This window comes from Cherax quadricarinatus, chromosome 8, assembly GCF_038502225.1.
Source record: "Cherax quadricarinatus isolate ZL_2023a chromosome 8, ASM3850222v1, whole genome shotgun sequence".
NCBI classification, from domain to species: Eukaryota; Metazoa; Arthropoda; class Malacostraca; order Decapoda; family Parastacidae; genus Cherax; species Cherax quadricarinatus.
This window is the reverse complement of record NC_091299.1, coordinates 59179225-59204224: the sequence shown is the minus strand read 5'-3', so window position 1 is coordinate 59204224 and position 25000 is coordinate 59179225. Positions and strand designations below refer to the sequence as shown.

At 45.0% G+C, this 25000-nt stretch overlaps 1 protein-coding gene across 1 annotated transcript in view; it reads right to left on the bottom strand.

Annotated features, from left to right (window-relative positions):
• Window positions 1-963: 963 nt before the first annotated feature.
• Window positions 964-25000, bottom strand: part of LOC128704746 (major facilitator superfamily domain-containing protein 4A-like) — a 62397-nt gene continuing 38360 nt past the window's right edge. The window contains exons 6-13 of the mRNA XM_070083067.1: window positions 18790-19026; window positions 16709-16972; window positions 5773-5946; window positions 4035-4182; window positions 3771-3841; window positions 3404-3521; window positions 2793-3012; window positions 964-2030 (exon numbers count right to left, since the gene is read on the bottom strand). Coding sequence (XP_069939168.1) covers window positions 2816-3012; window positions 3404-3521; window positions 3771-3841; window positions 4035-4182; window positions 5773-5946; window positions 16709-16972; window positions 18790-19026 — 1209 coding nt within the window. The 3' untranslated portion in view covers window positions 964-2030; window positions 2793-2815. The remainder of the gene's footprint in view (window positions 2031-2792; window positions 3013-3403; window positions 3522-3770; window positions 3842-4034; window positions 4183-5772; window positions 5947-16708; window positions 16973-18789; window positions 19027-25000) is intronic.

Genomic DNA, 25000 nt, shown 5'->3' with positions numbered 1-25000 from the left:
GATATATACCTCTCAGTGTATATACACTGAGATATACACCTCTCAGTGTATATATACACTGAGATATACACCTCTCAGTGTATATGCACTGAGATATACACCTCTCAGTGTAAATATACGCTGAAATATACACCTCTCAGTGTATATACAGTGATATACACCTCTCAGTATATATACACTGAGATATACACCTCTCAGTGTATATGCACTGAGATATACACCTCTCAGTGTATATACACTGAGATATATACCTCTCAGTGTATATACACTGAGATATACACCTCTCAGTGTATATACAGTGATATACACCTCTCAGTATATATACACTGAGATATACACCTCTCAGTGTATATATACTGAGATATACACCTCTCAGTGTATATACACTGAGATATACATCTCTCAGTGTATATACAGTGATATAGACCTCTCAGTGTATATACACTGAGATATACATCTCTCAGTATATACACTGAGATATACAACTCTCAGTATATACAGTGATATACACCTCTCAGTATATACACTGATATATACATCTCTCAGTATATACACTGAGATATACATCTCTCAGTATATACACTGAGATATACATCTCTCAGTATATACACTGAGATATACACCTCTCAGTATATACACTGAGATATACACCTCTCAGTATATACACTGAGATATACACCTCTCAGTATATACACTGAGATATACACCTCTCAGTATATACACTGAGATATACACCTCTCAGTATATACACTGAGATATACATCTCTCAGTATATACACTGAGATATACACCTCTCAGTATATACACTGAGATATACACCTCTCAGTATATACACTGAGATATACACCTCTCAGTATATACACTGAGATATACACCTCTCAGTATATACACTGAGATATACACCTCTCAGTATATACACTGAGATATACATCTCTCAGTATATACACTGAGATATACACCTCTCAGTATATACACTGAGATATACACCTCTCAGTATATACACTGATATACACCTCTCAGTATATACACTGAGATATACACCTCTCAGTATATACACTGATATACACTTAAGTGTATATATTCTGGACTCAGAATAAAAACATTCTGCATATAGTAAACTCGTCTATAACATTATATTCAAATTATCATTAACAATAACAAAAAAATATTTACTATACAAATCACAGATGTAGTGTGGTCACCTAACTGTGGTTGCAGGGGTCGAGTCACAGCTCTTGGCCCCGTGTGTGCGTACTTATAATACTGAGTTTAGGAGCTACATCGAGTTATGTCAGAAAATAATTGCTGGTGTGTATGAAAGGTTTGTGCAGTGTAATTCAACCTTAATTAACGAAACCTGAGCTATTAAGTAACTAAGGAACATTAGTACTCACGCCTACATTACTTAGTAGTAATGATCGTTGGCCTCGTCTGCTAAAATTAACGAATTACGAGGTAATAAAATCATAATAAAGATGACGAAGACTGCGTGAGATTCATGTTGGCAGACATTCCGCGGGAGATAATGTTACTGGAACTGTTTACATCAGTGAGCGATGATCTGATTGGTCACTCCAATGTTTACATCAGTGGGCTGAGCTCTGATTGGCAGATTCTGTATTTTATCACATACATCCTACCTAACTTAAACATAATTCTATCGCTAATATGTCCTGAATAAAACTGTTATTTTCATCATGCTCTAAACTCAGTAATGTCTATTTGTCTATCTATCATGAAGATATTATTGAAAGTACATATATGTAGTTTGATCAAATATATATACACTAGTATGATGCAAAATAAGCTAGGGGTATAAGAGACACTTTGATTATTTTCCAGGCTTCAGACTTCAAACTTCTGACTTCTGACTTCTGACTTCTGACTTCTGACTTCTGACTTCTGACTTCAGACTTCAGACTTTGACTTCAAACTTCAGACTTCAGACTTCAAACTTCAAACTTCAAACTTCTGACTTCAAACTTCAGCCTGGCAGGAAGTTCTCAACAAACAAGGTCTCATTGCCACACCTGACAAACACAACACACAGTGAACACCTGCTGGAACAACAATAACATGAACACTTGTGACAAATAATAATAATAATAATTGATTGATTAACTGATTGAGTGCAAGGAGTACCTACTTACATGATGGTTACAGTGGTACCATGATACAGGAGCAAGCACAGGTGTTAGTACAAGGTACCTACTTACATGATGGTTACAGTGGTACCATGATACAGGAGCAAGCACAGGTGTTAGTACAAGGTACCTACTTACATGATGGTTACAGTGGTACCATGATACAGGAGCAAGCACAGGTGTTAGTACAAGGTACCTACTTACATGATGGTTACAGTGGTGCCATGATACAGGAGCAAGCACAGGTGTTAGTATAAAGTACCTACTTACATGATGGTTACAGTGGTACCATGATACAGGAGCAAGCACAGGTGTTAGTACAAGGTACCTACTTACATGATGGTTACAGTGGTGCCATGATACAGGAGCAAGCACAGGTGTTAGTACAAGGTACCTACTTACATGATGGTTACAGTGGTACCATGATACAGGAGCAAGCACAGGTGTTAGTACAAGGTACCTACTTACATGATGGTTACAGTGGTACCATGATACAGGAGCAAGCATAGGTGTTAGTACAAGGTACCTACTTACATGATGGTTACAGTGGTACCATGATACAGGAGCAAGCACAGGTGTTAGTACAAGGTACCTACTTACATGAAAGATACAAACACCCACAGGTGTTAGTATAAGGTACCTACTTACACGACAGGTACTGAGTTAAGCAGTTACAGCAGCACTGGAGAACTGTCTTGGTGCTGAGTGGGTGTGTCCTCAGCATCTTCTCCCAGTGAAGACTGAGAGAGATTACTTCTCATCCTTGTATAATATTTCACGTGATGCTTCAGCAGACCTGTGTCGTCTCCTGCTTCAGTCTGCTGAGGAAGCAGCAGACTCCTCAGTCTTCTCAGCATGCTCTGCTCAGCTGAGGGGGAAAAAATGGATTGTGTACCATAAGAGTGAAAATTGCTTACAAGCTCTGTGTACAAGCTAACACCATGACTTTATAAATCTCTATACAGAGATACACAAATAACCCGCACATAAAAGAGAGAAGCTTACGACGACGTTTCGGTCCGACTTGGACCATTGACAAAGTCACACTGTGTGACTTCGTCAATGGTCCAAGTCGGGCCAAAACGTCGTCGTAAGCTTCTCTCTTTTATGTGCGGGTTATTTGTGTATCGTTCCAGTCACGGTATTGTGCCTTTTTCGTTATTCTCTATACAGAGCCCCCCATACACCACGACTTTATAAATCTCTATACAGAGCCCCCCCATACATACTAAATTAAAGCAAACTTAGGTAACACTCACAGGACTGTCGTGTGATGGTCTGGGCAACTAGGTACAGCATTAGGTACACCACGAAGCTAATTAGGGTCATTACGACGCCTGATATCAACACGCTGGCCGGTCCAATAGATACGAACTCCTGCAGAAGGGAAAGTAGGTGCAGGTGTTGGACTGAGATACTGAAGAGTACCTAACAGTCCTGGGATATACCTAATTACTGGGGATATCTAAGGTGTTTTAAATCACTAGACGAAACGTGAATTTACATGATATCACATGTTATTCTGCCTCGGTTCATGTACATGATAACAGGTGTCATCCTGCCTCAGGATAACAGGTTTGTATCTCACTATAAAACTAGTTATCATACAGTGCCAGGATAACTTACATGACCAATGATAACAGGTATGATCATCTCTCCAGCGGCTGCTGTAACCACCAGTGTGCTGGTTATCGTGGCTGTAATAACACATAACATCTTACAGTGATACATACTTGCATGTGTCAACATTCACAATGTATCAAGATAATTCAATATCCTTCAAACACATTTCTGCAACACTGCAAGCTCCTGACGAAGTTATGATTGCTACACGAAAGGGCTCGAAATATTCAACTCCCCCTGTGGTTATTTAGGTGGTAGGTGACTTACAGGTGACGTGGATGTAGGTCTCGGCCAAGGTGACTGCAGTTGGGTACACTGAAGAGAGGAAGGTACCAAATATGCAGGTACCAAGGTAGAGTACCGCATGGTTGTGGCGCAGTGATAACATTACTACCATGGCTACCATACACCCGCTCTGTTGAAGTACCATCAGTGTTAATACCATAGTTACCATGCACTGTTGAGATACCTTTATGGTAGTGTTAGTACAATAACTATCATATACTGTTGAGGTACCATGGTAGTGCTAGTACCATAACTACCATACACTGCTGAGGTACCATGATGTAGTGCTAGTACCATAACTACCACACACTGCTGAGGTACCATGATGGTAGTGCTAGTACCATAACTACCATGCACTGTTCATGTACCACTGTGGTAGTGCTAGTACCATAACTACCATAAACTGTTGAGGTACCATGGTAGTGCTAGTAACATAACTATCACACACTGCTGAGGTACCATGATGGTAGAGCTAGTACCATAACTACCACACACTGCTGAGGTACCATGATGGTAGTGCTAGTACCATAACTACCACACACTGCTGAGGTACCATGATGGTAGTGCTAGTACCATAACTAGCACACACACTGCTGACGTACCATGATGGTAGTGCTAGTACCATAACTACCACACACTGCTGAGGTACCATGATGGTAGTGCTAGTACCATAACTACCACACACACTGCTGACGTACCATGATGGTAGTGCTAGTACCATAACTACCACACACTGCTGAGGTATCATGATGGTAGTGCTAGTACCATAACTACCACACACTGCTGAGGTACCATGATGGTAGTGCTAGTACCATAACTACCACACACTGCTGAGGTACCATGATAGTAGTGCTAGTACCATAACTACCACACATTGCTGAGGTACCATGATGATAGTGCTAGTACCATAACTACCACACACTGCTGAGGTACCATGATGGTAGTGCTAGTACCATAACTACCACACACTGCTGAGGTACCATGATGGTAGTGCTAGTACCATAACTACCACACATTGCTGAGGTACCATGATGGTAGTGCTAGTACCATAACTACCACACATTGCTGAGGTATCATGATGGTAGTGCTAGTACCATAACTACCACACACTGCTGAGGTACCATGATGGTAGTGCTAGTACCATAACTACCACACACTGCTGAGGTACCATGATGGTAGTGCTAGTACCATAACTACCACACATTGCTGAGGTACCATGATGTAGTGCTAGTACCATAACTACCACACACTGCTGAGGTATCATGATGGTAGTGCTAGTACCATAACTACCACACACTGCTGAGGTACCATGATGGTAGTGCTAGTACCATAACTACCACACACTGCTGAGGTACCATGATGGTAGTGCTAGTACCATAACTACCACACATTGCTGAGGTACCATGATGGTAGTGCTAGTACCATAACTACCACACATTGCTGAGGTACCATGATGGTAGTGCTAGTACCATAACTACCACACACTGCTGAGGTACCATGATGGTAGTGCTAGTACCATAACTACCACACATTGCTGAGGTACCATGATGGTAGTGCTAGTACCATAACTACCACACACTGCTGAGGTACCATGATGGTAGTGCTAGTACCATAACTACCACACACTGCTGAGGTACCATGAGAGGTTAATAATATTAATAATAATAATAATAATAATAATAATAATAATAATAATAATAATAATAATAATAATACTTACAATATTACATAACAACATGAAGGCCGGGGCCAGCCTGGTAGCAAGGCCTATAGACATCAGCCTACCAAAAGCGAAGGTACCCCAGAAGCAAGCATTGAGGTAGGCCGCCTCATTCATGGTCATACCAGCGATGCTCCTCCGTGCGTAGGAGAACACATACCCTCCATACCCAGCCTGTACCAGGAGATACAGCATGTTATATAGTACCCAGGAGATACATACCCTCCATACCCAGCCTGTACCAGGAGATACAGCATGTTATATAGTACCCAGGAGATATATACCATCTGTGGAAAATTTTTAATTTTCCGAAACTATAGCGCCTAATAGGTGTTTTATGTGCCGATATGAGTCAAAATGTATTTGAAAATGGAGTAGAACCAAGAGTTCCCTTGGCGCATGCGCGGATGTGCGGGGGAGGAAGGCGCGGATTGTTTTGAATGTGGTGAAGAAGCTGAGAAAGCATGGAACCACGAAATTGACATTCACGGCGGCCTAAGGATTAATATAGGCCTCATTTCATAATAAGAAGTGTCGTAACTGTTCCTGGTGGAGAGTGAGGGAACGTGATTTACGGGACCACGGTAATAGAGTGGTAAAAGGTGTGATAAGAGTAGGACCGGGTGTCAGGTGCACGGCCAGGGTGTGTCCAGGGGACATACCCGTGTGTTAATCCTCGCTCATCGGCCTCAGTTCTTAATGGAGTGACCTCTAATTTGTGTAATAGTTATGAGACGTTAAATCGTCTTGTGAATGGTAATGTAATCAGTGATAACAACATTGAGTTAAGAGAATGCAGGATGTGAAATAGAGCGCCTTGCTCCGAGTGAACGTGTGACTCTCGTACCGGGGATCATGGAGATTTATGGAATCACGACTTCTAACCGGGACAAACCGACGGATACCTCGTCCTGCCGGAATGAGAACCGTGTCGGTGTAGCAGGACATCGAAACTGAGATGGTGAATGGAAGAAATAAGGAGTATCAATCACCCACAGTTAAGTAACCCTTCTAGTTATAGCAAACTTATGCTGGCCAGTAGTGTTATGTTATAATTAGATAGGTTATGAGTGATCCAGCTACATCAAGTGACCACCAGAGAACATCTGGTAAGTGGTGGGATTATGTACAAATGTTTTCCTTGATGGATGTATCCAGGTGTATCCTACCCCCCTCCCCTTCATTCAGCGAAACTACTATAATCTATACAGTCCACAATTAACTAGTAGCACCGTACTTGTGTGTGCTACCCAATCCATACTGGTCTCGGATAGATATGGATAAGATTGTGAGGTCGAAGGGGCCACCTGTAGTGACCAGAGGTGGTTAAGTTTTCTCACATGTCTACACGGGGTGACTACGGTAAACAATATGGTTGTCTCCCAATGAGATTACTTGTATGTATATAATGTTGAGGTACATACAGATAAACACCCTAGAAAATTTTCCATATCTGCCCGCTGGTCCTTCGTGAACCGGATGCAATCAGTGAAAAAATTAATTGAATTAATTACTTAATAATTAAGTGACTGATTGAAGGAAGTCGGTGTAGGGTGCACAAGTTTAATCGATCGTGTGATGGATGATAATTAGCCCAATAAATTGCTAGCACATGGGTGGCTAGGATTTATACAAGAGTAAAGTGCAAGAATTACTCTTATAAGGCGTCTACTTAAGTAGTATAATGGGTGATTATTAATTCCCTAACCATGGCTGGGTCTGAGGAAGTTAGTGCGACTGGCAAGTCCATGGATGCCAAAGCAAAGAAAGCGTCACTACAAGCTCGGAAGGGTCATGTTACTAAATCATACAAGAAGTGTATGGAGTTAATGAAACAAGAAACGGTAAACCCTGATGAATTAAAGCTACACCTAGATGCCTTAGGAAATAGACATGAGTCATATAGGTTGTGGTTTAAAGACTATGAAAAAGAGCTGCTAGAGAATTGTGCAGATGATGCTGAAAGGGAGCGACTGCTGGATCAACATTATGAAGTGGAGGACAACATTGTGTCCTGCAAAACTAAGGCTTTGGAGAAGGTAAAGGGTGTAAACAATGTTGTTGGTCAACCTAGTAAGGAAAGTCAGAGACATCTACCAAAACTCCCAGAATTATGTATGCCTGTGTTTAATCCGGGAGAACACTGGGAGGAGTTTTGGTCTATCTTCAAAGCAGTCGTACATGATAGGAGTGATCTTGCAAGTGTTACCAAATTATGCTATTTAAAGGGACAAGTAAGGGGAGATGCGCATGTTCTCATACAAGCATTCCCAAATGTAGATGACTCCTATAGTGAGGCAGTTGACTTGTTGGAGGTCACTTACGGTAACTTGGAGCAAAGTAGGCTGGACCTAGTGGCTAATTTGGCTAATTTGAAGACTCCAGATCACAACCGCAACAGTTTACAGCAATTTAGGATCAAACTAGAAAGCACTCTTAAGACCTTGAGTAATAAATATGATCTGGAGGGAGCAGAGTGGTTGTTGAGTGCCTTGATTCAGAATAAATTGAACCACAAGACCATAGAGTGGTTATCTAACAGATATCACAAGGGTTACTTCAGGTTGGAAGAAATAAGAGTGGGACTGCAAGGGCTAATTGTCCAACTGCAGATCAGCCAACCCATTACCTCTAGGAATACCACATCTACAGACCCCAGTGCACCTGCCAAGTTCCACAAAGGGAAACCTTATCCTAATATCAATAATCCTAAGCCACCTACTACACGGGGTTACGTAGGCACGTATCAAGTGACAGGTGCCAGTTATAGTGGTTCTCCACCTCCAAGCAAGAGGAGGAAGTACCACAATAAGTGTAGCCCAGTTGATAAGAGGTCGGGCAAAGAAAGGAGAGATTGTATCTTCTGCAACGGTACTCATTTCTCTAAGAACTGTAATGCCTATAATTCATGGGATGTTAAAGTGGAAAGATTGGAAGAGCTTGCTAGATGTATCAGGTGTCTAGGAAATCATAATGTAAGGGATTGCCGTGCTAACTTGCACTATTGTTATCAGTGTAACAAGGGAAGACACCACATAGCTATGTGTAAGGGCAGATCTAATCGTAATGATGGTAACAATAGTACTGATAGTGATAATAACCCAGACACAACAGTAGCCCACGTAAAGATTGCAGCTAACGTCGGTAATGATGGCCTAGCTGAGGTAGCTTTGCCTGTGTTGGATGTGGTGATTAATGATAAACGGCGTAAATCCAAAACTGTAACAGCATTACTGGATCAGGGATCACAACGTACCTTCATAAAACGTAACTGCCTTAATGGGATGAAGGTACAAATGGGAGATCCTGCTATACTCAAGCTATCTGGCTTTCTCTCGAATAAGAAGGCCCAGTCATACGACACTGTTTATGTAACTGTCCGGCTGGGCAATGAGAGAAAACGTATTAATGCCGTAATTGTGGATAGGCTCCCAGAGAAAATATCTACCATAGGGCTTGGTAACGCTACTGAAAGGCTTTCGAGTAAGGTAGATTTGGCACCTTCTGGTATAAATAATGATTCGGTGGGGCCAATAGATATTTTGATAGGTAGTGACCATTATGCCACCTTTGTAAAGGGTATGACAAAGAAATGCGGAGTCACCCTTCTAAGGACCGCCGGAGGTCACGTGATGTATGGCAGGCTTCCTCGTACCGATAATGAATGACTGGAGGAATCCATAAATACAGTTACGGTGTGTCTTGCTCATGAAGTATCACCCCAGTGTAAATATACTTCAATAGAGGATGAAGTTGAACCTGTGTATAAATTATGGGAATTGGACAGCATAGGGATCAATGTAAATGAAGAAAGTCCAGATGATTCCTTTACTCAAGAACAATACCAGAAGGATGTTAAATTTGAATCTGGACAATACTGGGTGAGACTTCCGTGGAAGCTGAACCATCCAGACCTACCAACTAATTACCGGATGGCGTATGGACAATTAAAGGCTCAGCTCCACGAATTGAGCAAGACACCAGAACTATTGACTGCTTACGATGATATAATTAATGAGCAGTTAAATAATAAATTCATAGAGGAGGTACCTCCCGAGCAAACCCAGATTTATGGTCACTATTTGCCACACCACGGAGTGAAGAAGGATTCTAAGACCACTCCTCTGAGGATTGTGTTTAATTGTAGTGCCAGGAGTAATAAAAGTGTACCTAGTTTGAATGACTGTTTGATGACAGGTCCGTCGTTGACGGAAAAACTGGGAGACATACTATTAAACTTCAGGGTTAAGAATTATGCCTTTACGGCAGACATAAGTAAAGCTTTCCTGAGAGTGGGTCTGCAGGAGGCTGACCGGGATTGCACTAGGTTCTTATGGCCCGAGAATCCTGGTGACCCACTTAGTCCCCTGAAGACTTTTCGCTTCAGGAGTGTATTGTTTGGTGCTACCTCCAGTCCGTTCCTACTCCAGGCAACGATAAATGCACACCTTAAGCGTACGGGTGGTCCACTGAGTGGAGTAATGGGTAAACAATTTTATGTGGACAATTTCCTGGGGGTGACGTCTACTGAAGAGGAACTAATGAGCATATACGCAGGGGCTAATGAAATAATGCAAGGTGCAAATATGCCCCTGAGGGAATGGAACAGTAATTCGTCCAGTTTAAGAGTTCAAATAAATAAAGACAACCCTGGAGTTGAAGTGTCCAAATATAGTAATGTGCTGGGACTGACTTGGGACACAGAGGGAGACTTGTTATCGTTAAAGCCTAATGACTACAGCATGCCCAATAAATTAACCAAGAGAGTCTTGCTTGCAGAAGTTTCAAAATGCTTCGATCCACTAGGCTTAGTGTCCCCACTTACCATAAGAGGAAAATTGTTGATACAAGAAGCATGGAAGCTTAAGTGTGCTTGGGATGAAACCCTACCTGAGGAATTTGTTGAAAGGTGGGAAGAACTAATAGGGGAATATGTAAAATTACCAATGTTGAAGTTCCCCCGTAATGTGGCCAGTCAAGAGGGAGAAAATGTACTCCACATTTTTTGCGATGCTTCGAAATTAGCATATGGAGCAGTCGCTTACCTTCAATGTAATAGTGCCATTTCTCTTGTTATGTCTAAGGCTAAGGTGGCTCCAATCAAATCACGCACCTTACCTCAGTTGGAATTAACGGCCATTTATGTAGGTGTCAAATTAGCCAATTATATAAGAAATAAATTGCGAGAGATAAATATCAGCGACACCGTAATTTGGTCTGATAACGAGGTATCCTTACAATGGATTCGTAATGGTAACAGTAAGATTGTGTATGTACAAAACAGTGTCGCTGAAATCAATCAAATGCAGGAGAAACATCACAGTTTGGGTCAGCATATGTTAACCTTTAATCACATTCCTGGTGACGAGAACCCAGCTGACTTCTTGTCTCGAGGCTTGACTTATGAAAAATTTGTGAGTGCTTTATCGTGGTTTAAAGGGCCAAGTTGGCTGGTGGACAAAATTAACTGGCCGGTGCAAAAGGCACATATTGCTCCTGTCGAAATTACGGTGAGCACCGCTCCGGTCAGTAGTCCCTCCTTAGCCATTGATATGAACAGGTATTCTTCCTTACCTAAGCTGATTAGTGTGACCAGGTTAGTGTTTAAATTTATAAGTAAGATGAATATCTCACATAATTTTCCCCATCCCCTGAAATACTGGCTACAGAGGGTACAAGAAGAAACCTACAGGGATGAGATTAAATTCATGATGGACGGAAAAATTGTGAAAGGCTCAATAATAGAAAAGCTGGGGCTGTATTTAGAGGATGATGTAATTAGGTGCAGAGGCAGGTTACAAAATGCTGAATTGGGGGAATATGCTAAGCACCCTATCTTGCTGCCCAAAACTCATCACCTGACAACCTTGATTGTCTTTAATGCCCATAATAACGTGATGCACGGTGGGGTACAGGATACCTTAAACTGTATTCGGGAAACCTTCTGGATTCCACAAGGACGGCAAAGTGTAAAGGGGGTTATCAAGTCGTGTGTAATATGTCGCCGGGTGGATGCCAGAACCTACATGTACCCAGGTCCTCCACCATTGCCCAAGGAACGCGTGCAGTTGGTAAAACCATTTGATGTGACCGGAGTGGACTATAGTGGGCCAATCATTTTGACGGGTACTTCAGATGGTGTCCCCTTGAAGGTGTATGTATGTCTATTTACTTGTACAGCTACTAGGGCTGTTCATCTAGAAGTGGCTCAGGACTTGTCTGCAGAACAGTTCATACAGCTGTTCCGGAAATTTGCAGCTAGACGATCCTGTCCAAGATTGATGATCTCAGATAATGCCACCAATTTTGTAGCGGGTGCTCAACACTTGATGAAATTAAATAAGAGTGATGATGTACAGTCTTTGTTGACCCAGCGAGGGTGTGTCTGGAAATTTATTACTCCCAGAGCCCCCTGGCAGGGAGGACTGTACGAAAGAATGATAGGTACAGTGAAAAGATGTCTTCGTAAGGTGCTACACAGGAAGAGAATTGATTTGGAGGAGTTCCGGGCAGTGTTGGTGGAGGCAGAGAATCGAGTGAACAATCGCCCTCTGTCATACATGAGCGACACTCCTGACGCGGAGGTACTGACTCCCTCTCACCTAATATGTGGACAAAGGTTAGAAGCTGCACCTATCTATAGAGATAATCCCGAGGGAAGTGATGAGGATTATAATAACGTGACTGTGTTGAGTGACAAGTTCAAAATGTTAAATAAGGTAATTATTCATTGGTCTGATGTGTGGCGTAAAGAATATCTTCTTACACTACGTGAACACTTTTATGGTGCGCCAGAGGCAGTAAACCGACAGAACATTCAACCAGGTGACATTGTGTTAATTGATACTGAACAACATCGAACATTGTGGCCTCTGGGCAAGGTAGTTACATTATACCCAGACGCACAAGGTGTTGTCAGAAACGTCAAAGTGTTGTGTCGTGGTCAGGAAAGTTTGCGTACCATTAATAAATTAATTCCCTTAGAATTAAATGGTGTTCAATCCAGTGCAGATGGAAACCTAAGGGAAAGTGACACGAGTGATATTGAAGACACTGACCGGGTAATGCAAGAAGAAACTGTAGTAAGACCCACTAGGAAAACAGCAGCGCAATCTACAGAGGGCTGGAACCGTCTCCTGGAGGAAGACGCAATTTAAGTCGTCTAACAACGACTTCCGCCCGGCCGCAGTGTGGAAAATTTTTAATTTTCCGAAACTATAGCGCCTAATAGGTGTTTTATGTGCCGATATGAGTCAAAATGTATTTGAAAATGGAGTAGAACCAAGAGTTCCCTTGGCGCATGCGCGGATGTGCGGGGGAGGAAGGCGCGGATTGTTTTGAATGTGGTGAAGAAGCTGAGAAAGCATGGAACCACGAAATTGACATTCACGGCGGCCTAAGGATTAATATAGGCCTCATTTCATAATAAGAAGTGTCGTAACTGTTCCTGGTGGAGAGTGAGGGAACGTGATTTACGGGACCACGGTAATAGAGTGGTAAAAGGTGTGATAAGAGTAGGACCGGGTGTCAGGTGCACGGCCAGGGTGTGTCCAGGGGACATACCCGTGTGTTAATCCTCGCTCATCGGCCTCAGTTCTTAATGGAGTGACCTCTAATGTGTATAATAGTTATGAGACGTTAAATCGTCTTGTGAATGGTAATGTAATCAGTGATAATAACATTGAGTTAAGAGAATGCGGGATGTGAAATAGAGCGCCTTGCTCCGAGTGAACGTGTGACTCTCGTACCGGGGATCATGGAGATTTATGGAATCACGACTTCTAACCGGGACAAACCAGCGGATACCTCGTCCTGCCGGAATGAGAACCGTGTCGGTGTAGCAGGACATCGAAACTGAGATGGTGAATGGAAGAAATAAGGAGTATCAATCACCCACAGTTAAGTAACCCTTCTAGTTATAACAAACCTATGCTGGCCAGTGGTGTTATGTTGTAATTAGATAGGTTATGAGTGATCCAACTACATCAAGTGACCACCAGAGAACATCTGGTAAGTGGTGGGATTATGTACAAATGTTTTCCTTGATGGATGTATCCAGGTGTATCCTACCCCCCTCCCCTTCATTCAGCGAAACTACTATAATCTATACAGTCCACAATTAACTAGTAGCACCGTACTTGTGTGTGCTACCCAATCCATACTGGTCTCGGATAGATATGGATAAGATTGTGAGGTCGAAGGGGCCACCTGTAGTGACCAGAGGTGGTTAAGTTTTCTCACATGTCTACACGGGGTGACTACGGTAAACAATATGGTTGTCTCCCAATGAGATTACTTGTATGTATATAATGTTGAGGTACATACAGATAAACACCCTAGAAAATTTTCCATACCATCCATACCCAGCCTGTACAAGGAGATACAGCATGTTATATAGTACCCAGGAGACACATACCCTCCATACCCAGCCTGTACCAGGAGATACAGCATGTTATATAGTACCCAGGAGATACATACCCTCCATACCCAGCCTGTACCAGGAGATGACAGTCAACATGGATCACTGTTATCATGGATGACAGTCAACATGGATCAGTGTTATCATGGATGACAGTCAACATGGATCACTGTTATCATGGATGACAGTCAACATGGATCAGTGTTATCATGGATGACAGTCAACATGGATCAGTGTTATCATGGATGACAGTCAACATGGATCACTGTTATAAGACTAGAATAAACACCCAAAGACCACAACACACCACAGCAGACCTACCTTCAGACCACAACACACCACAGCAGACCTACCTTCAGACCACAACACACCACAGCAGACCTACCTTCAGACCACAACACACCACAGCAGACCTACCTTCAGACCACAACACACCACAGCAGACCACAACACACCACAGCAGACCTACCTTCAGACCACAACACACCACAGCAGACCACAACACACCACAGCAGACCTACCTTCAGACCACAACACACCACAGCAGACCACAACACACCACAGCAGACCTACCTTCAGACCACAACACACCACAGCAGACCACAACACACCACAGCAGACCTACCTTCAGACCACAACACACCACAGCAGACCACAACACACCACAGCAGACCTACCTTCAGACCACAACACACCACAGCAGACCACAACACACCACAGCAGACCTACCTTCAGACCACAACACACCACAGCAAACCACAACACACCACAGCAGACCTACCTTCAGACCACAACACACCACAGCAGACCACAACACACCACAGCAGACCTACCTTCAGACCACAACACACCACAGCAGACCACAACACACCACAGCAGACCTACCTTCAGACCACAACACACCACAGCAGACCACAACACACCACAGCAGACCTACCTTCAGACCACAACACACCACAGCAGACCACAACACACCACAGCAGACCTACCTTCAGACCACAACACACCACAGCAGACCACAACACACCACAGCAGACCTACCTTCAGACCACAACACACCACAGCAGACCACAACACACCACAGCAGACCTACCTTCAGACCACAACACACCACAGCAGACCTACCTTCAGACCACATCACACCACAGCAGACCACAACACACCACAGCAGACCACAACACACCACAGCAGACCTACCTTCAGACCACAACACACCACAGCAGACCACAACACACCACAGCAGACCTACCTTCAGACCACAACACACCACAGCAGACCACAACACACCACAGCAGACCTACCTTCAGACCACAACACACCACAACAGACCTACCTTCAGACCACAACACACCACAGCAGACCACAACACACCACAGCAGACCTACCTTCAGACCACAACACACCACAGCAGACCACAACAGACCACAGCAGACCTACCTTCAGACCAAAACACACCACAGCAGACCACAACAGACCACAGCAGACCTACCTTCAGACCACAACAGACCACAGCAGACCACAACAGACCACAGCAGACCTACCTGCAGACCACAGCAGACCTACCTTCAGACCACAACACACCACAGCAGACCACAACAGACCACAGCAGACCTACCTTCAGACCACAACACACCACAGCAGACCACAACAGACCACAGCAGACCTACCTGCAGACCACAACACACCACAGCAGACCACAACAGACCACAGCAGACCTACCTGCAGACCGCAGCAGATCTACCTTCAGACCACAACACACCACAGCAGACCACAACAGACCACAGCAGACCTACCTTCAGACCAAAACACACCACAGCAGACCACAACACACCACAGCAGACCTACCTTCAGACCACAACAGACCACAGCAGACCACAACAGACCACAGCAGACCTACCTGCAGACCACAGCAGATCTACCTTCAGACCACAACACACCACAGCAGACCACAACAGACCACAGCAGACCTACCTTCAGACCACAACACACCACAGCAGACCACAACAGACCACAGCAGACCTACCTGCAGACCACAACACACCACAGCAGACCACAACAGACCACAGCAGACCTACCTGCAGACCACAGCAGATCTACCTTCAGACCACAACACACCACAGCAGACCACAACGGACCACAGCAGACCTACCTTCAGACCACAGCAGATCTACCTTCAGACCACAACACACCACAGCAGACCACAACAGACCACAGCAGACCTACCTGCAGACCACAGCAGACCTACCTGCAGACCACAACACACCACAGCAGACCACAACAGACCACAGCAGACCACAACAGACCACAGCAGACCTACCTTCAGACCACAACACACCACAGCAGACCACAACAGACCACAGCAGACCTACCTTCAGACCACAACAGACCACAGCAGACCTACCTTCAGACCACAACACACCACAGCAGACCACAACAGACCACAGCAGACCTACCTTCAGACCACAACAGACCACAGCAGACCTACCTTCAGACCACAACAGACCACAGCAGACCTACCTGCAGACCATCGTAGAGGAAGAGCATTGCAGCAGTTAGAACAGTGACAGCCACCACCTGTTGTCTGCTGACAGGTGGTCTATGGTCGTCACCTGTCGGCTGGCTGAGGTTCACCTGGTCACCTGAGGCCGCCTGCATCTCATAGGCCTCCTTGCCAGCCTCCACCACGCCTTCTGCACCTGCTGGAACCTGATCCAGGTGGCCAGCACCTAGTCCCAGCACCTCCTTACCCACCAGCACTGTCAGCAGCAGCACCACAGGAACCTGAAGTAGATGGAACACTCACCTCAAACATCTCTGTTAATGTGTAAGTCACCTAAATAATAATAATAATAATAATAATAATAATAATAATAATAATAATAATAATAATAATAATAAGTAATATTAGTAATAAACCTTCAATATCATTCCCTTGATTTGTATTCCCTGGAACGCAGGCGAGAAAGATACATGATAATATACATTTGGAAAATCCTAGAGGAATTAGTACCAAACTTGTACATGAAAATCACTGTCTATGACAGCAAAAGACTCGGCAGGAGATGTAACATTCCCACAATGAACAACAACGGTGACACCAGTACACTGAGAGACAGCACAATAAGTGTCATGGGACCAAGACTGTTCAACTGTCTCCCAGCACACATAAGGGGATTACCAATAGACACCTGGTTGTCTTCAAGACCCCTGGTTGTCTTCAAGACCCCTGGTTGTCTTCAAGACCCCTGGCTGTCTTCAAGACCCCTGGCTGTCTTCAAGATCCCTGGCTGTCTTCAAGACCACTGGCTGTCTTCAAGACCACTGGTTGTCTTCAAGACCACTGGTTGTCTTCAAGACCACTGGTTGTCTTCAAGACCCCTGGTTGTCTTCAAGACCCCTGGTTGTCTTCAAGACCATTGGTTGTCTTCAAGACCCCTGGCTGTCTTCAAGACCTCTGGTTGTCTTCAAGATCCCTGGCTGTCTTCAAGACCACTGGTTGTCTTCAAGACCCCTGGCTGTCTTCAAGACCCCTGGCTGTCTTCAAGACCACTGGTTGTCTTCAAGACCCCTGGTTGTCTTTAAGGCCCCTGATTGCCTTCAAGACCCCTAGCTGTCTTCAAGAACCCTGGTTGTCTTCAAGAACCCTGGTTGTCTTCAAGAACCCTGGTTGTCTTCAAGAACCCTGGTTGTCTTCAAGACCCCTGGTTGTCTTCAAGACCATTGGTTGTCTTCAAGACCCCTGGCTGTCTTCAAGACCTCTGGTTGTCTTCAAGATCCCTGGCTGTCTTCAAGACCCCTGGTTGTCTTCAAGACCCCTGGCTGTCTTCAAGACCCCTGGCTGTCTTCAAGACCACTGGTTGTCTTCAAGACCCCTGGTTGTCTTTAAGGCCCCTGATTGCCTTCAAGACCCCTAGCTGTCTTCAAGAACCCTGGTTGTCTTCAAGAACCCTGGTTGTCTTCAAGAACCCTGGTTGTCTTCAAGAACCCTGGTTGTCTTCAAGACCCCTGGTTGTCTTCAAGACCATTGGTTGTCTTCAAGACCCCTGGCTGTCTTCAAGACCTCTGGTTGTCTTCAAGATCCCTGGCTGTCTTCAAGACCACTGGTTGTCTTCAAGACCCCTGGCTGTCTTCAAGACCCCTGGTTGTCTTCAAGATACCTGGTTGTCTTCAAGAACCCTGGTTGTCTTCAAGAACCCTGGTTGTCTTCAAGATACCTGGTTGTCTTCAAGACCCCTAGCTGTCTTCAAGACGCCTAGCTGTCTTCAAGACGCCTAGCTGTCTTCAAAAACCCCTGATTGCCTTCAAGAAAGAGCTGGCCAGACACCTAGTACCTAGTACCTGACCAGCCAGCCTGGGTAAGCATTAAGTTCAAAACTCCCTAAACTACTCTTTTGCTATATTCTACTTCTCACATCCCTCTCTTATTCTCATCCACACCTTTCTTGTTTCTAACACTCAGACTTTGACTCTATATGACTGACCACTGAATACTACCACTACTCATTACTAATTATGTGTGGTACCTATTCCAGAGTCACCTGAGGACACGGTACCTACTCCAGAGTCACCTGAGGAAACAGTACCTACTCCAGACTCACCTGTAAGCCAGATAGTATCCAGAATGCATACTGTATCTCAGAAGGGTTTCTGACTTGCTGAGAATGCTGAGAATGCTGAGACATGTGCTGAGACATATTTGGAGGAGTGCTGAGGTCGAACATGTGGTGGTGATGACTAGTGTTGAACACGGCGCTAGAACACTCCTTGTTCATCAGGAACGGTTCAGCTATCATGGGTGACAGGAAGGCACCTAGTCCATAGAAGAAGTGCAGTGCCTGTGAACAGTGATTAATAGTGACAGTGACTTAGCAGTGCCTGTGGACAGTGATAATAGTGACAGTGACTTAGCAGTGCCTGTGGACAGTGATAATAGTGACAGTGACTTAGCAGTGCCTGTGGACAGTGATAATAGTGACAGTGACTTAGCAGTGCCTGTGGACAGTGATAATAGTGACAGTGACTTAGCAGTGCCTGTGGACAGTGATAATAGTGACAGTGACTTAGCAGTGCCTGTGGACAGTGATAATAGTGACAGTGACTTAGCAGTGCCTGTGGACAGTGATAATAGTGACAGTGACTTAGCAGTGCCTGTGGACAGTGATTAATAGTGACAGTGACTTAGCAGTGCCTGTGGACAGTGATTAATAGTGACAGTGACTTAGCAGTGCCTGTGGACAGTGATTAATAGTGACAGTGACTTAGGAGTGCCTGTGGACAGTGATTAATAGTGACAGTGACTTATCAGTGCCTGTGGACAGTGATTAATAGTGACAGTGACTTAGCAGTGCCTGTGGACAGTGATTAATAGTGACAGTGACTTAGCAGTGCCTGTGGACAGTGATTAACAGTGACAGTGACTTAGCAGTGCCTGTGGACAGTCATTAATAGTGACAGTGACTTAGCAGTGCCCGTGGACAGTGATTAATAGTGACAGTGACTTAGCAGTGCCTGTGCACAGTGATTAATAGTGACAGTGACTTAGCAGTGCCTGTGCACAGTGACTAATAGTGACAGTGACTTAGCAGTGCCTGTGCACAGTGATTAATAGTGACAGTGACTTAGTGCCTGTGGACAGTGATTAATAGTGACAGTGACTTAGCAGTGCCTGTGGACAGTGATTAATAGTGACAGTGACTTAGCAGTGCCTGTGGACAGTGATAATAGTGATAGTGACTTAGCAGTGCCTGTGGACAGTGATTAATAGTGACAGTGACTTAGTGCCTGTGGACAGTGATTAATAGTGACAGTGACTTAGCAGTGCCTGTGGACAGTGATAATAGTGACCGTGACTTAGCAGTGCCTGTGGACAGTGATAATAGTGACAGTGACTTAGCAGTGTCTGTGGACAGTGATAATAGTGACAGTGACTTAGCAGTGCCTGTGGACAGTGATAATAGTGACAGTGACTTAGCAGTGCCTGTGGACAGTGATAATAGTGACAGTGACTTAGCAGTGCCTGTGGACAGTGATTAATAGTGACAGTGACTTAGCAGTGCCTGTGGACAGTGATTAATAGTGACAGTGACTTAGCAGTGCCTGTGGACAGTGATTAATAGTGACAGTGACTTAGCAGTGCCTGTGGACAGTGATTAATAGTGACAGTGACTTATCAGTGCCTGTGGACAGTGATTAATAGTGACAGTGACTTAGCAGTGCCTGTGGACAGTGATTAATAGTGACAGTGACTTAGCAGTGCCTGTGGACAGTGATTAATAGTGACAGTGACTTAGCAGTGCCTGTGGACAGTCATTAATAGTGACAGTGACTTAGCAGTGCCTGTGGACAGTGATTAATAGTGACAGTGACTTAGCAGTGCCTGTGCACAGTGATTAATAGTGACAGTGACTTAGCAGTGCCTGTGGACAGTGATTAATAGTGACAGTGACTTAGCAGTGCCTGTGCACAGTGATTAATAGTGACAGTGACTTAGTGCCTGTGGACAGTGATTAATAGTGACAGTGACTTAGCAGTGCCTGTGGACAGTGATTAATAGTGACAGTGACTTAGCAGTGCCTGTGGACAGTGATAATAGTGATAGTGACTTAGCAGTGCCTGTGGACAGTGATTAATAGTGACAGTGACTTAGTGCCTGTGGACAGTGATTAATAGTGACAGTGACTTAGCAGTGCCTGTGGACAGTGATTAATAGTGACAGTGACTTAGCAATGCCTGTGGACAGTGATTAATAGTGACAGTGACTTAGCAGTGCCTGAGGACAGTGATAATAGTGACAGTGACTTAGCAGTGCCTGTGGAGAGTGATTAATAGTGACAGTGACTTAGCAGTGCCTGTGGACAGTGATTAACAGTGACAGTGACTAAGCAGTGCCTGTGGACAGTCATTAATAGGGACAGTGACTTAGCAGTGCCTGTGGACAGTGATTAATAGTGACAGTGACTTAGCAGTGCCTGTGCACAGTGATTAATAGTGACAGTGACTTAGCAGTGCCTGTGCACAGTGATTAATAGTGACAGTGACTTAGCAGTGCCTGTGCACAGTGATTAATAGTGACAGTGACTTAGTGCCTGTGGACAGTGATTAATAGTGACAGTGACTTAGCAGTGCCTGTGGACAGTGATTAATAGTGACAGTGACTTAGCAGTGCCTGTGGACAGTGATAATAGTGATAGTGACTTAGCAGTGCCTGTGGACAGTGATTAATAGTGACAGTGACTTAGTGCCTGTGGACAGTGATTAATAGTGACAGTGACTTAGCAGTGCCTGTGGACAGTGATAATAGTGACCGTGACTTAGCAGTGCCTGTGGACAGTGATAATAGTGACAGTGACTTAGCAGTGCCTGTGGACAGTGATAATAGTGACAGTGACTTAGCAGTGCCTGTGGACAGTGATAATAGTGACAGTGACTTAGCAGTGCCTGTGGACAGTGATAATAGTGACAGTGACTTAGCAGTGCCTGTGGACAGTGATTAATAGTGACAGTGACTTAGCAGTGCCTGTGGACAGTGATTAATAGTGACAGTGACTTAGCAGTGCCTGTGGACAGTGATTAATAGTGACAGTGACTTAGCAGTGCCTGTGGACAGTGATTAATAGTGACAGTGACTTATCAGTGCCTGTGGACAGTGATTAATAGTGACAGTGACTTAGCAGTGCCTGTGGACAGTGATTAATAGTGACAGTGACTTAGCAGTGCCTGTGGACAGTGATTAATAGTGACAGTGACTTAGCAGTGCCTGTGGACAGTCATTAATAGTGACAGTGACTTAGCAGTGCCTGTGGACAGTGATTAATAGTGACAGTGACTTAGCAGTGCCTGTGCACAGTGATTAATAGTGACAGTGACTTAGCAGTGCCTGTGGACAGTGATTAATAGTGACAGTGACTTAGCAGTGCCTGTGCACAGTGATTAATAGTGACAGTGACTTAGTGCCTGTGGACAGTGATTAATAGTGACAGTGACTTAGCAGTGCCTGTGGACAGTGATTAATAGTGACAGTGACTTAGCAGTGCCTGTGGACAGTGATAATAGTGATAGTGACTTAGCAGTGCCTGTGGACAGTGATTAATAGTGACAGTGACTTAGTGCCTGTGGACAGTGATTAATAGTGACAGTGACTTAGCAGTGCCTGTGGACAGTGATTAATAGTGACAGTGACTTAGCAATGCCTGTGGACAGTGATTAATAGTGACAGTGACTTAGCAGTGCCTGAGGACAGTGATAATAGTGACAGTGACTTAGCATTGCCTGTGGAGAGTGATTAATAGTGACAGTGACTTAGCAGTGCCTGTGGACAGTGATAATAGCGACAGTCACTTAGCAGTGCCTGTGGACAGTGATAATAGTGACAGTGACTTAGTAGTGCCTGTGGACAGTGATTAATGGTGACAGTGACTTAGCAGTGCCTGTGGACAGTGATTAATAGTGACAGTGACTTAGTAATGCCTGTGGACAGTGATTAATAGTGACAGTGACTTAGCAGTGCCTGTAGACAGTGATAATAGTGACAGTGACTTAGCAGTGCCTGTGGACAGTGATTAATAGTGACAGTGACTTAGCAGTGCCTGTGGACAGTGATAATAGTGACAGTGACTTATCAGTGCCTGTGGGCAGTGATAATAGTGACAGTGACTTAGCAATGCCTGTGGACAGTGATTAATAGTGACAGTGACTTAGCAGTGCCTGTGGACAGTGATTAATAGTGACAGTGACTTAGCAGTGCCTGTGGACAGTGATTAATAATGACAGTGACTTATCAGTGCCTTTGGACAGTGATTAATAGTGACAGTGACTTAGCAGTGCCTGTGGACAGTGATAATAGTGACAGTGACTTAGCAGTGCCTGTGGACAGTGATAATAGTGACAGTGACTTAGCAGTGCCTGTGAACAGTGATTAATAGTGACAGTGACTTAGCAATGCCTGTGGACAGCGATTAAGTGACAGTGACTTAGCAGTGCCTGTGGACAGTGATAATAGTGACAGTGACTTAGCAGTGCCTGTTTATCTGGAGAGAGTTCCGGGGGTCAACGCCCCCGCGGCCCGGTCTGTGACCAGGCCTCCTTAGGTCAGTGTCCCAGGATGCGACCCACACCAGTCGACTAACACCCAGGATGCGACCCACACCAGTCCACTAACACCCAGGTACCCATTTTACTGATGGGGAACATAGACAACAGGTGGAAAGAAACACGTCCAATGTTTCTACTCTGGCTGGGAATCGAACCCAGGCCCTCACCGTGTGAAGCCAGAGCGTTAACCACCAGGACACCAGAGCCCCGTGGACAGTGATAATAGTGACAGTGACTTAGCAGTGCCTGTGGACAGTGATTAATAGTGACAGTGACTTAGCAGTGCCTGTGGACAGTGATATTATAGGCATGCCCTCCCGACCAGTGAACAAGGTGCTGAGAGTATAACAACTGGGGCCCCATTGTCTAGTACTAGACTCACCTGGAGGGTATTAAACTCACCTGGAGGGTACTAGACTCACCTGGAGGGTATTAAACTCACTTGGAGGGTACTAGACTCACCTGGAGGGAATTAAACTCACCTGGAGGGTACTACACTCACCTGTAGGGTATTAAACTCACCTGGAGGGTACTAGACTCACCTGGAGGGTATTAAACTCACCTGGAGGGTACTACACTCACCTGGAGGGTATTAAACTCACCTGGAGGGTACTAGACTCACCTGGAGGGTATTAAACTCACCTGGAGGGTACTACACTCACCTGGAGGGTACTAGACTCACTTGAAGGGTACTAGACTCACCTGGAGGGTACTACACTCACCTGGAGGGTACTACACTCACCTGGAGGGTACTACACTTACCTGGAAGGTACTACACTCACCTGGAGGGTACTACACTCACCTGGAGGGTACTACACTCACTTGGAGGGTACTACACTCACCTGGAGGGTACTGCACTCACCTGGAGGGTACTACACTCACCTGGAGGGTACTACACTCACCTGGAGGGTACTGCACTCACCTGGAGGGTACAACACTCACCTGGAGGGTACTACACTCACCTGGAGGGTACTACACTCACCTGGAGGGTACTACACTTACCTGGAGGGTACTACACTCACCTGGAGGGTACTACACTAACCTGGAAGGTACTACACTCACCTGGAGGGTACTACACTCACCTGGAGGGTACTACACTCACTTGGAGGGTACTACACTCACCTGGAGGGTACTGCACTCACCTGGAGGGTACTACACTCACCTGGAGGGTACTACACTCACCTGGAGGGTACTGCACTCACCTGGAGGGTACAACACTCACCTGGAGGGTACTACACTCACCTGGAGGGTACTACACTCACCTGGAGGGTACTGCACTCACCTGGAGGGTACTACACTTACCTGGAGGGTACTACACTCACCTGGAGGGTACTACACTCACCTGGAGGGTACTACACTTACCTGGAGGGTACTACACTCACCTGGAGGGTACTACACTCACCTGGAGGGTACTACACTCACCTGGAGGGTACTGCACTCACCTGGAGGGTACTACACTCACCTGGAGGGTACTACACTCACCTGGAGGGTACTGCACTCACCTGGAGGGTACTACACTCACCTGGAGGGTACTGCACTCACCTGGAGGGTACTACACTCACGTAGCAGGTACCAGACTCACCTGGAAGGTACCAGACTCACCTGGAAGGTACCAGACTCACCTGGAAGGTATCATACTCACCTGAAAGGTACCACTCACCTGGAAAGTACCAGACTCACTTGGAAGGTACCAGACTCACCTGGAATATGTCAGACTCA